The sequence below is a fragment of the Pteronotus mesoamericanus genome, unplaced genomic scaffold (genome assembly GCF_021234165.1).
Source record: "Pteronotus mesoamericanus isolate MK-2021 breed Mesoamerican mustached bat unplaced genomic scaffold, CSHL_Meso_final scaffold_85, whole genome shotgun sequence".
In the NCBI taxonomy this organism is placed as follows: Eukaryota; Metazoa; Chordata; class Mammalia; order Chiroptera; family Mormoopidae; genus Pteronotus; species Pteronotus mesoamericanus.
In genome coordinates, this window is record NW_026555329.1 from 13,057,590 (window position 1) to 13,072,079 (window position 14,490).

General features: G+C 38.9%; 1 protein-coding gene across 1 annotated transcript in view; it reads right to left on the bottom strand.

The window, feature by feature from the left end:
- Positions 1–14,490, bottom strand: part of SCIN (scinderin) — a 78,425-nt gene that overhangs the window by 23,422 nt on the left and 40,513 nt on the right. The window contains exons 5-8 of the mRNA XM_054563846.1: positions 5,392–5,484; positions 3,027–3,159; positions 2,526–2,614; positions 1,241–1,456 (exon numbers count right to left, since the gene is read on the bottom strand). Coding sequence (XP_054419821.1) covers positions 1,241–1,456; positions 2,526–2,614; positions 3,027–3,159; positions 5,392–5,484 — 531 coding nt within the window. The remainder of the gene's footprint in view (positions 1–1,240; positions 1,457–2,525; positions 2,615–3,026; positions 3,160–5,391; positions 5,485–14,490) is intronic.

Here is a 14,490-nt window from a genome sequence, read left to right on the forward strand (position 1 = left end):
TGGAGTTGCAGTCGGGACACAGCTGGTCTGGGGGAACCAAATCTGCCAGCAGCACCTCCAGCTGAGCAGAGTTCCAAAAAAGGACGTCTGAGCAGGAGACAGACCCAGACCCAGAAGTTGTCACACCCCTCACAGCGGCCACAATTTCTCCCTTTGCAGTTCCCACCCCTGTACAGCTTAGTTCCTACTTCATGTCTTTGAAAGGAGGAAGAACAACTCCCTAAATCTCTTTACTGTATATTTTAGTCCAAACAAAGTATGGCTAGCCCTCGGAGCATAGAGATAAAATATTCAATTCATGCCCCCAAGGATCTAACAGGAGGTATAGGAGGAGAAATTTCTAAATAAATAAGCAGTTCCAAGGTACTTATCATACTTGATAAGTTTTGTGAAGAATATTACTTACGGTTTCAGCACAAAGATCATTTCAGGGTGGGGGGAAGGCTTTTGGGGAGAGGCAGGACTTTACTGAATTACAAAGGAGGAGGGGGGGTATTACTGAGATGGCGGGGCTGGGGGGGGTGGCGGTGGGGAGAGCAGCCCAGGCGCGGAAGGGTGGGCTGGAAAGCAACGCCGGGATGAGACCACGGAAGGCCTTGCAGGCTCAGCGACAATGGCCGTTCTCAGGGACACTGTGGGGAACCATTAGAATATTTGAGAAGTGACATCACCGGTTCTCATGAAGTTAGAAGACTCCGTAGTGGATTGACTGAGTGTGAAGAGATTTGGGTTAGGGAAAATTATCAGGTTGTTTTTTTTTAATAGCATTTTTGTCAAAAAATAAATCAAGGAATCATCAATGAACTTAATTTGAATGCTCTAAAAGTATCTGTGATTTCAGCACATAACACATGTCCAATTTGCTTCTGTGAATGCCTCTCAGATGCGAGGGAAGGACAAACCGAAGGTAGTCAGTTCATTCTGTGAACACACCCCCTCTGGACGATCCCAGTTCTGAGAGCAGGAGCGGTTCTGGTCCAAGAAACAAGGTCTCAAAGGTGACAATTAGGCCATCTTGCACAAATCACCTCATTTCTTAGAATCTCAACATACGTTTTGTAAATATAGAACTGAATCTCAAACAACATCTATTCCAGCTTTAAAGTCCCAGCTTGGACCATCTTTTTTAATAAGTAAAAGTCACATTTTACCAAGTTTGTATTTTCCTGAAGTTATATTCCCACATATACTGGCATGAATGGGCTTGACATAAACAAACAAACAAACAAAAGGTAAATACCTCCACTTTGCCAGAACCATCATCCACCATGTTGTGCTGGGCTGCCATTCGGGGAGAACTATGCAATTTGGAGGCATCAAATGGAATTTGCTTTATTTGCGCCACTTTCTCTGTGACGTACACTTTCCCGAAGCCGTCACTCTGATCTTTATCTCTCCAGTCCTTAAAGAACTGCTTGAAGATCGGTGTTTCACCTCCTTCGGGAAGGACTTGAATCTGAAATTTAAAAAAAAAAAAAAAAAGAAGAAGAATTATAAAGAGAAAAGAGAGTGAGGAAAAGCATTAATCACATAGCAAAGGAAAAACTAAGGCAAGGAAAAGACTGTCCTGGCTTCTCTGAGGCAGACGGAAACCTGGAAGCTGGGATCCTGAAATGATTGCAGAAGGGAAGGGAACGAGCCGAGCCTGCTTTTGTCTCGTAACTGAAGTGATTGCCACTGATTTTGGAAGTTTGCAGTAAGAACCAAGTTGTTCCATATGTTATCATGGCAGGCGAATAAGCTTGTTTTTCTACATTAGGTTCCTCCATGGTCCGGACCTGGAAGAAGGGATCTCACGGTGTTACTTGGGTCAGGACATGGAAATGAGGAAAGAGGAGACTGAGAGGTTTAGAAGATGAGAATCAGTAGCTCGTGTCTAAGCTGATCATGGTGAAGCCAAATGATATCTAGATATTAGTCCATGTCTGCACAGATTGTTCTAAGGAATAACTGATAAGAGCTCCCAGTAAATTCAACTGTGGTTGATTATTTTGACTTGAAGACTGTGGAGGGCATATTAATAGGTAAACTCTTACTTTCACTATGCAGCCCCCCAGAAGGTGTCTTCCTCAGTTTCTGAAAAATTCCATCCTCCATACTAGCAACTTTCAACCCTTTTCTTCTCATGGCATATGTAAACTAATCGCTAAAGTTCTGTGACACACCAAAAATGAATTTTTGCCAATCTGAGAAAAAACAGGTATAATTTTGATTCATTCACACCAGACTGCTACTGTTGTGTTAGCTGTTGTCATTTTCTAATTTGACAGAAAAAAGAGGTCAGTGCCATTGACTCAATAGTCAGGTATTGCATGTTTTAAAAATTTTGCGGCACGCCAGTTGAAGATCGCTGCTCCATACGCAGAGCTTTCTAGGGACGTACGGCACACCACTGCACACACTCAAGTGAGGAATGACTTCACACCTACACGTTATTTTAAATTAAATGCTTTTATGAGTTTTGTGGAGATGTCATGAGCACCCATGTTTGAATTGTTTTCTAGACAGTTCCTTTCCACACATACTTGGGTATTGGCAGAATAGTTCATTTGCTCTAGGAATTGTTCAGCTGTCTTCATGGCAGCCTTTCTCTCCCGGGGATTAGCATCTTTACCTAAATTACAAGATACATTAAAGAGAGGCAGAATTTTAGCAAGGGAAGATATTATAGGGTCAAGTAAAAATTATGTACAAAAATAATTATTTAATTTAAATACAACACTGAGAAAATGGCAGAAATTTCTAGTACATTAGATACACTTAAAATGCAGTAATGAACACTACACATAAAAAAGATTTTTTTTTTGTATTGTCCAAATGGTCTTTTAACTCCATCATCCCTGGCAAATGATGCTAGTAGGAAAAAAACGTGGCTTTGATATCTGCATTTTATGTGGGCTGTTTACCGATCAAGTCTCAGAAAGGTAGATTTTTTTATTTTTAATCAGAAAATACGTTTTCTTTACCTTGCCGAAGAAATACCCACAAACCTGAAGAGCAGCCACAAAGTCAATGGCCTCTTTTACCTTTCCATACAAAAATTTGTTTTGCAGCACCGTGGTCCAAAATAAAGCATTCTTCAGACAGCAGCATCGCCTTTGAGAAGGGGTTTTCCTCGGCCACCAACGTCACCCTCATGGACCCGCTGGCGTCTGAAACCTAATGAAAAAATAGCAGCTCATTTGGGCAATGATATAGATCTTCTAAAATTAGATTATGGTGGTAACTGCACAACTCTCTAAATGTAACAAAAACCACTGAATTATACAAATGGGTGAACTTTATGGTATGTAAATTACAGCTCAACAAAGCCATTTCAAGGAAAGGAAGCCAGTAACAAAATCCACGAGCCCAATTATATCCTTAAAGGCTTTAAAACAAAAAAAAGGCTTTTAAAACAAAGATTAAAAAAAAATGGCTTATATTAAAATTATCAGTATATTTAACAGAAGCAGCAAACACATTTTCCTTTGTCATCTAGGCAGAAAACAATCCCAAAGATAAAAGAACTACTAATAAAAAGTTAAGACACCACATCTAAAACATCAGAAAATAGTGATAATAATAACGGCTAAGGCTTGTTGAGATTCTCATATACTAGGTACCATGCTACGAACTTTACATGACTATTTCTTAATTTTTACAGCAATCTTTTCAGATGGATAATAATCCTACAGTCATTAGGCACACACAAAAAGCTGAAGTTTAAATATTCAACCAGTCAACATTTACTGAGAGCCTACCATATGTCAGGCATTGCTAAATTAGTTTATCTTTATCAATTTTTTTCAATACAGGTCCTATAATATATGTATACTTTGTATAAATCATCAAAGTAAATTTCCTCTGCCACAAATTAATTGTTATCTAGATTCTCAAATTTGGAAATGACTACAAAGCTTGTCTTTAAAAGTTGAAGGTAGACTTACAAAATTGAAAGTGATATTAAGGCTCAGGTTAGAATTCATTGGTTTTCAATGGTCACCTTGTAGGCTACAATGTAACCACCTGGGTACTTGATAAACATGCAGACTCCAGGGCCCTTCCTAGCTCAGTGGTGTTTTTCAGCACTTTGGTGGGTCTTAAACGCTGCAGTTAGTGACTCTGCTTTCCCACTTTGTTCAGCAATCTTAAATTACAGTATTTTCAAGTAACTTTATACTTGCATGCAATACATGATAGGTCCACTAGAGGGAGCAACGATTCTGGATTATCATGTTCATATTGTAAAATACTTTAGTCCTTAATGCTGTCCAAGAGCGAGAATAGTTTTATTTGAGGGTGCGGCATAAAAGATATTTGTTCAGCTGCTGAAAATGAGTTTTAGAAACAGTAATTAAAAAAAATAAGCAGCCACAAACTCTTGATATTTCTGTATGGCTTATATTAAAATTATCAGTATATTTAACAGAAGCAGCAAACACATTTTCCTTTGTCATCTAGGCAGAAAACAATCCAATTCCCCTTTAAAAAAAGGATGTTATGCTGGACAAGTTAGTAATCTGATCTTCATCTAATATCAGTGGTTCTGAGCTAGAAGGTCACTTAAAGAGCAGCAACTACAACTCCTTTCCAAAGAGATGAGAAAACTATTGAGTTCTGCAGGGAGTTGACAGTCGGCTCCAAACGACCTGCTGAGGGAGCTGGAAGCGGAGGGAACACTAGAATGGTCCCACTTGAGCAGGCTCCTCACCGGTGTACCTCGTGGCTTTTGTTACCCTCACCAGCAATAAAATCATAAAATTAGAGGGTTATTATAGAGTTGGAAAGAACTGAGTAAGCTTCTAACGTAATCTCATCCCCTCTCTCTCTCTCTTTTTATTTTCCAGATAAGAAAACTTAGACTTGGAATGGTCATGTCTTGTCCATGGTCATCCAGACAGTCATTCACCACGGAAGTGACATGAAACTGGGTTTGCCAGTCCCCAGGGCAGGGCCGTTTTTATCCTGCTTCCTTCCAGCTGTTTGATTTCATAGCTTTGCCCATAATAAAGAAAGCTTTCACTATGGCTAACCAGAATATTTTAAAGAAGGTGAAGATTTTATAGCTTATCAAGAGTTTATTAGGAAAAGCTTACAAAATATGTTTACTCCATGAAGGAAACATTTTATTGAATGTAATATATCAAACACATTGTTGCAAACTAGTGAAGGAACAATGTGTAGTTTTATTTTTACAACAGTAAGTTCACTTAGTTTTTAATAAAGATAACAATAAGTAATGAAAAAAGGAATTTTAATAAATACACTAGAGCAAATAATGGATTTTACCTACACATTTCTCTTTGAGGGCAACAAGGAGAATATCAACTGCAGCAAAGAGTCCCTTCCAGTACAGGCCTCCCCATTACATCTAGTAAAAACAACAGAACTGTCTAACAGTTAACTCACCATGTAGAGTTTAGCCATTTTCCTGTTTGTTATGTCTGCTATAATGTCATCATCATCATCTCCCTCCCTGAGCTCTGGCTTTTTTCCTAAAACCTGGAAAAAAGTGGATAAAAGATAAAGACCTCTCATTAAATACAGAGTTTTTAAAAAAGTTAATGATGTTGCATTTCTAAAGACACAGATTATAAAATATTTGCTATTAAAATGACCAGGCTCAAATGTTTCTCAGCAATCATACTACCCTGGCATTTTCCTACGGGTCAAATCAATCAATGGTGTTAAGTAAACAAACACTGAGTTTGCTGGTGATGGGAACTTCCAAGAAAGTATAATCCCAAATTTATAAGCTTAGGTGTCCATATTATTGAGAACTAACAGGAATTAAGTAAAATATGAGTTCTAAGTTGAGTCCTTTAACAGAATTTCTTCTGGGGCTTCTGGTTCTTGAAGAAGCAGTCCATAGGTTTAATTGATTAACTATTACAAAGACTTGGATCAATGTTACCATCTGAGGGCTAGGTACTATTATTGCTATTGGCATGTTACAGGCTAGATTAAGTGCAAGACCTTGTCTACCATACCATACCTCCTTTCCTCCTGTACCCTTGGCACTCGGAACAGTGTCTGGGCATAGGAGATGCTCAGTAAGTAGCTGTCAGATGAACAAATGAATGTATTTATTGTTGCATATATGATGCTATCCAAAAGTTTAAGCAAACCATTTAGAAGAAAGCACACTTGAATCTGCTTTGAAATTCTGTACACTTGAATTACACAAAAAAGTTGATAAAGCACCTTAATTTATTGATACAAATATCACAGAATGTTAAGGACAAGAATAAAATGTAAATTTATTCTAAACAATGTGATTTTTTATAGCAACATAGAAATAAATTGAAGTTTAGAACATGCAAAAAAGGTATTCATTTAAACAAATATTTAATATACAATGAAATACCTTGCATAACGTGTTTTATACTCAATATTCCTTACAATATATTGTGTGAAGTACAGACTGCTGAATGTTAGAAAACAATAAAAATGCATATAAATTCTAATCCTTATAGAAGTATAGGCACAGCCTGGAGTTTAAAATTACCTTAAAGAACATACTTCCTCTGGGAACAAGCCTAACTTTTTATTTATACAATAATCAATAAAATGTTTTAGTTATTATATATATAAAATTATTATGATAGTTTTTCTTTTTTGCTAAAAGTAGGATCAAGACAAAAATTAAAGCCCTTGCAACCAAAAGCTTTTTTTTTTTTTTAACAGTTTTATTTTGGTAGAAGTGTGTATAGCTTTGAAGAGCAGTGAGGGGTCTCCTTATAGACCCTTTGTAACCAACTGTGCTCCAACCAAGACAGCAGAGCTTGGAATCAACAGTCTGTGTTAAGGACACAGCTAATGCCAGCAAGTTTCCCAAGGAGCCAGGTGAGTCTGAGATTTGGGGCATCCTCTAACTTTTAATTTTCAGACAGCAATTCCCGTACTAGCCAGGGATCTTAATTAGCCTCCCAAAGGACTGTAGCATAGTTGGGAACGGAACCGAAGGGATTTATGAGAAATAGGTTTAATTCCAGCAGTGGGGAGATACTGCCAGGAATCCCTGAGGATCGTTTTAAGATTCAGTTCAACAACTAAGCATTTACCAAAACCCTCACTGGGATACACAAATGAGTTTTCACCAACTTGCCTGGTCCTTAAGGACTTTTCATCCTACCTAGAAAGAGGAAAATTAAATATGCTCGTTTTTATCAACCACGCCATACAGTTTGATCTTGAAAATAAACTGTAAATACAGCCCTGACTGGTGTGGCTCAGTTGTTTGGGGGCTGTCCTACAAAGCAAAAGGTCTCTGTTTTGGTTCCTGGTCAGGGCACATGCCTGGGTGGCAGGTTCAGTCCCTGGTCAGGGTACACATGAGAGGCAACAGGTCAATGTTCCCCTCTCTTTTTTCCTCCCTTCCTCTCTCTATAATAAATAAACAAATTTTAAAAAAAATTGTAAATACAGCTTTCCTTCCTCTCTGCCCACATGCAGGATAGTGACTCAACTTAAAACACTCATTTAAAGTTTCTCCAGCAATCAGTATTTTGGCTCATATAATCCTTTTATTTTTGTAGGAAATAGCATATTTTGACAATTTAAAAAGAAAGGAAAACAGAGAAGCCTTATCTGAGGACGTTCCATAAAAATTTCATCTATCGTTCTAGCTAAGACCTGTCATTCGAGCTGGCAGTCCTCCCTTCCGCTAATGATGTTCTCTGAGTTTCTACTTCAAAATTTCACCGTCCGCTAACGTGCTCCAAACTGCACTGATCTTTCCACCAAACGGCCCATTTTCAGTTCACCATTTATGTCAGTGACTCTTCATGCTCCCATCCACCTGGACTGAAAATCACGTGGTCAGTTTTGAATACTTGCTGTCCTCCGCTTTGAATTTTCTACCCGCTTAATCATTAAATTCTATTGGGTTGTCCAAAACGTCAATTTAACTAAAAGACACATTGTTCTTTTTCACAAGAACTTTATTGATTTGGATACTTTGAGTATGTTGGCTATCTCCCACATGGTATAACGTCGACTGTTCTCAACGTGTCGATTTGATCGCTCTCAACTTCAGTTGGCCTACTGGACCGTGGAGCATCATCCAGCAAGAAATCTCTACTGCGAAACTTCACAAACCGCTTTTGACACAATCAGTCACAGAGCCTCCTCCATACACTGCACATTTTTTTTTTTTTTTGCATTTCAGTTGTGTTTTTGCCTTCCTTGAAATCATAAAGCATAATATGCCAAAAATGTTGCAAATTTTCTCCCATCTTCAATATTAAAATGGCTACACAAAAATTCACCGATTTTGAGTGAATTTTTAAATTCACTCAAAACTTTTAAATTTAATGATATGACAGCTGTCACAATACAATCTAACAAAATTGTTTTGAATGAAGATAAAGACAACTAAGTGCTACTAGAGCCATCTTTCAGAAAAAACCAAATAAACTTTTTGGCCAACCCAACAGTTCTTTATGATGATGTTTGGAGTCACTGATTCCTTTCTGTTCCTTAATTACCATCCTAGTGAAGTCCTCCATCATCCTGGTCATGGGTTATACCTACTGTTGTCAACTTTCTGCTTCATCTTTTCATCCAAAGTCATTCTGGACTCTGGCAAGAAGGCCCTTTATTTCACTTTAATCCTAAATTTCAAGAATATGGCTCTAATTAAAGATTTATATCTGGAGCAGTGGTCTTAAAGTTCAGTGTTCAAGCAATATCTGGGAAAATTAATAGAGTACAGATACCTATCTGCCAGCTATGAAGTAATAGCTCGGGGTGAAGTCCAGGAATCTATACTCCACATCATCCAGAAATAGATACCAGTGGCAGAGCAGAACCCCTCTGTCTGGATCCCAAAGCCCCCAGAGGCTGCTGTTACCCACCCTGCATTATTCCTCAGCCTCTCTACCAAGCTCCATCTCTAAGCAGGCTGACAGTTTCATTGTTCCTTGGGAGACCATTGCACTTCCTTCCCCAGGGCCTTACCTAATGCTGCCTGAAGCACAATTGAGCACAATTATCCTTTGGTTGGTTCAGCTAATTATAAGTAGTACAGTAAAAGACACCACTTTACTGAATGTCTACTATGAGTCACACATTGTATCGGGAGCTTCGGACACATGGCATTCCATCCCTGTAAGAGCCCCTATAAACTAGATCCTATGGTCATCATTTTATGGAAGAGATCACTTTTTTTTCCATAAAGGTGAAGTGATTGCTTCACAGAACTGCTAAATGCCTAGGCTGAGATTGCAGCACATGTCCCTTTAATGCCATTTCAGTAACTTTTAGAATAATCGGTTGCATACTTCTCTAAATCAAGAGAAACTAGACCAGTCTTTGAAACGGACAGAGATTCTTTTTTTAATAGTTAACTTTTTATTGTATTTTTCCATTACCACTTACTTCCCTTATGCCCTCTTCCGTCTTCACCCATGCCCCCTTCTCGCCACAGTCACCACACAGTCTTCCACGTCCATGAGTTCTTCCTCTTTTTTGCTGGATCCTGCTACCCGCAACTCCCCCCTCACCAGAGCTGTCCCTCTGCTCTGTCTCTACGAGTCTGTCTCTACTTTGCTTTTCAGTTCAGTTTGTTCATTGGATTCCACACGTGAGTGAAATCACGTGGTACTTGTCTTTCTCTGACCAGGTTATGTCACTCAGCCTCATGTTCTCCAGGTCCAACCATGCTGTCTTTACAGCCATAGCGCCCTGAACACACCTGACCTCGTCTGATCTCGGAAGCTGAGCAGGGTTGGGCCTGGTTAGTACTTGGATGGGACAGAAAGATTCTCTTTCATTTGGTTTTAATTTTTTCAATTACAGTTTATATTCGATGTTATTCTGTATTAATTTCAGGTGTACAACATGGCGGTTAGGCAATGATATACTTCACAGAGGGCTCCCCCTGGTATTTCCAGGACCCACCTGCCCCATACACAGTTATTAAAATATTATTGACTACGTTCCCTATGCTTGTTCTGTATTCCCCATGGTTGTTCTGTAACTTTGATCCTTCTGGTGATCTGATGCTACAAAGGTCTGTACTTCTCCTTTGAGTTATTTTCTAATTCAGGTGAAGATCAATAGAAGCAAATGATTTTGTCTATAGACACTGCTCACACAGAGATTCACAGAGACTTTTGTATGGTAGAGATGAAAGTAAGGTCGGCTCTGTGGTCAAGGCCAGCTTTGCATTTATTAGAAAACTCATCTCAACACTGATTGTCCATACATCTGTCTGTTCTTTGAATTTTTCTTTGAATTAGTTATAATATCTTATTAGTTCTCTTATGAATGAATGCCTTTTAAAATCTTTCATATGGGTTATTTTATATTTGTCTGAGATTCATTATTTTACTTTTTGGAAAACTACCTTTGGCTCCAGAAGTTCCACCCGCCCCCACCCCCCCAAAAAAAACCCCAAGAAAACTACTCTTAAAATATAGTATCCCTCTTGTCAAATACTTCTGTATTATGTATTGGGACCTGTTTACATATTCGCTGCCTTAATTAGCATTACATATGTTTAGCTAACATTTTTCAAGAGCTATTCTGTGCCATGCCAGGAACTTTTAAACTATTATTTAACATATCACTATGTGCCAGACACCATTCTAAGCACTTTACAGTTGTTAAATCATTCCATCTTCATAACAACCCTATGAGTTGGCTTGTTTATTATCCCATTTTATGCCTAAAACAACAGGCTAAGCCACTTGCCCAAGGTCATGCAGCTAATAAGTGACAAAGTCAGGATTTGAACTCTGGCTCCAGAGAGTGTGTTCTCAACTCACATGCTCTGCTATTTCTTGTCAGTACTTCCAAAGGCCTTCACTTCATTGTTTGGGGCTTGTCTTTGGCAATCAAGTAGTTGTCACTTCATAGCAGAGCTTGCACAGGGGCCGTTTGCGTTCTCCCATTCTGGTTAGACCACCACCAGCAGATAAGAATACTGAGCAGCACACATGGTATGCGTTGTAGTTCTAGCGTTCTGCTGTCCTCTCCACTAGCTGTTTTCATCTTTCTCCAAATCCTCTCTTTCTATTTCCCTTTCTTCTCAGTTCTACCTTGTGAGCCTTAAAGGCTGAGAGGGGGAAGTTCTTTCATCATATCAGTGTTGTGTGAGTAAATAGCCCTTAAAAAAGAAATCGGAGTGCTCAACAAACATGAAAGGTACCAAAGAACGTAAACTGAGACAATAGTGCTTCTTTAACCGCAAACTTTTCAAAGGTTAAGAGAAAATTGTACCCAGCGTTGGCACAGATTCAGTATTCTATCTGCCATTCTTCTAGTAAAAAAGACAATTCTTGAAAGGGATTAGCAGTAGGCAACAGAAACCTTAAGAGCATGCTAATTTTGTAATCCAATAATTCTATTCTAGTAGTTTATTCTAAGGAAATAATTAAAATATATGCAAAAAATTAATGTACATCACAACATTTTATAGGATTTAAGAATGCAAACCATCTACATGCCTAACATGGAAGGAATTGGTTAAGTAAATTAGGCCATATCCATATAATTGAAAATTATATAGACATTAAAATAGTATTTAAAATGTGATAACCAGGTGATCACATATTTTAAATACTACTGATTTAACCAGTATTTAAAAATGGTGATAACCAAGAAAATGTTCATAATAATTAAGGTAAAAATTTATATTGCAAAGCCTTATCTACAGTATAAACTTTTTTTGTAAAAGCACAGAGGTAAGTACAGGAAAATAAAAATTAAAAAAAATTGGTTATTTTTTTATCAAAGGTGAGATTTGTGATAACATTTTTTCTCTGTACAACTATATATTTGGTAAAATTTCAACCACAAACATATATTTTTCTTTAACAAATAACCTCCTCCGTGTCTTGTGTTTTTTCTATATGACCCATTGTGCTACTTCTTTTAAAACATAAGTTGGTCTATGTGTAAATTTGTTTTCTGAGAAAGACCAGGCAGTTGAGAAAAACTTTGCTGAACCCTTGTGATTCCTACCTAATTTTCACATTGGCATCTGCCTTTATTTACTGACTTTGAAGCTTTAAGTTGGCCCCACCTGCTTTGGAGATGAAATCCCAACACTTACAACCTTGGTCGCTCAGGATGGGTTTTCCCTCCTTTAATTCTCTGTGGAAAAGTCAAGGCATTTGGAAACCTTACAGAAATGTTTAAAATAAAAAATAAGAAAAGAGAGGATGATATGTGGCCTGGAGGAAGGACAATACACAACCCAAAACTTGAGGTCACTTCGGATAAATGTGCTCTAAGTGGGTGTCCAGTCCTAAAAGCATTTGACAGAGAGGATCCTCCATTCTCCTCAACGCTGGTTTCAGCTCGACAGGTTGGAAAAGGGGCCGAGAGAAGTTAAGGGTTTTGGCTTCTGCGCATGCCCCATCAATACTGAAGCAAGGACGCAGACCCGGGCCCCTCCAGCTTCTCCTGCCCTCTGTGGGAAACGAGACATCACCTCCTTCTTAGCATCATCATTTTCATGTGAACTCTGCTTCTACTTTCACTAAAAACAAACTAAGCTCTCAGGTTCTGTGAGCTAACATTTGAATTACTCAGTCATTCTGGTGTCTTATTTCCTACACCGGACTGAAAAATAAAACAGTAGTTTGCAAGCAGAAATAAATTATGAAATGGTAAACAGAAATAAATTGTGAAAGGGAAGAATAGCCTTGTTATGGCATATTTACTGGCTTAAAGGCAAGTAAATATTTGGAACTAGAGAAGACCAAATATTTGCTAAGAAAGAGAGATAAAAGCATGGGCAATTCTTGGGAAAAGCTGTGACATCATTTAGGCAGTTCCGCCTAATCTGGGTGTGCGATCCCAACATTTGCTCTCCTGCTCTCTCAGCGATGTGCTTTCCTGGCTCTAAAACACCTTCATCCCTTTATTCCTATCTCAAGTAAAGGGTAATTTAATATATCAAATAGTGGGTAAAAGTAATTTAGAGAGAAACCATGTGCCATACATGTTTAGTTAAAAGGATAGAGTGAACTGGACGTCTGCAAGAGAGATTTGGCTACTTAATTATCTGGGCCAGGGCTGTCTAATAGAATGGTCTCTAAATGCAATATTCCATGTCTGTGCTGCCCAATATGAGGGTCACTAGCTACCTAAGCTGGTGTCGAGTCCTCAGAGCATTTAACACGGAAGGTCATCCGCGCTTCTACTACAGGCAGCTAGCGAGTGCCTGACGTATGGCTGGTGTGAGCACATACCTAAATTGTACATTTTACCTAATTTTAATTAATTAAAACCAGAACTTAGCCATATGTGTGTCACAGATGCTATAGTTGACAGTGTATCTCTAGAGGACTCAGGAAATGCAGTAGCCTCAGGGTAAGTTAGGAACTCGCGCTGACACAGGTCTGGTCCTCAGTGTTACTGTTACATCAACGTAGTAGAGACTAGAGGGTACAATTCACAAGAAAATTAACTCATAAATTATCATATTATGGGAAGCTAATTCACAAGTGACTATCATATGGAAAGCTAACTTACAAGTTACTACAACACGGAGAGCTAACTCACAAGTTGTTAAAATACATAGGCCAGAATGCCAGCTTATTCAACCAGAACAGTTGTTCTCGCTGGCTGCATATTGGAGCCATCTAGGGAATAAAGGATACAAAAGTCTGGATCTGAGCCTGAGATTCTGACTGAAGCCTGGCATCGGTTCAGTGATAAACTTAAGTGTTCACTGGTATCAGCTTTGTTTTAACCTGTTTCATCTTCACCATCAGGACAGGGCTGCCTAGCATTTCTGGTGTCCACTCAGCTTCTCAGGGGAACTTCTCCCCTGGACAAATTCTCACGGTCTGGTAGTTTGTGAGCTGCCCTACAGCAAATCACAGGGAAAGGTTTTTAGGCCACCTTCCTTTTCTGGGGATCATTAAACCTTTTTTGTAAGACCTCATACCTGTTTAAACATTTCGAGCTGATTAGTGTTGGAACAGACACTCCCACCGTTTGCCTTTGGGATTTCTAATTTCTATGCTTCACAATGAGCCTCTCCGCCCCCCCCCGCCCCCCGATCTCCTGATCATTCCTTCATTTGGGAGGCCCAGGCAAGCTGAGCTGGGTGGACCCACTACTAAGTGACTCACTGACCTTGTTCCCACATATAAGATGGTATAACAATGATCTCCCCTCTCAATTATTCTAGGATACGTGCTGCTGAAGCGAGGGCCCACTCATAATCGTTATGATGATTAAGTGAAATAATGTATGGGAAGTGGCTGTCACTATACCTGGGACATGGTGGAAACTCAACCAAACTTAGATCTTGCATCTCGAGTCAAATCCTGCTTTGGTCAAAAGGTCATTGTGTCTCCTTGAGATGCTCCTGCATATCACTGCTCTGGTGCCTGTACCTTTAAACTTCTTGTCACACACCTCCCCATTGACTTACACTTACTTACTACTTGTCCATATCCTAATACAGTGCCATTAAGTTGATCATAGGCAGATCTATATACCCTTCTTCAAGCAAAGCCTAGAGAATTACCTCCTGTGCAAGCA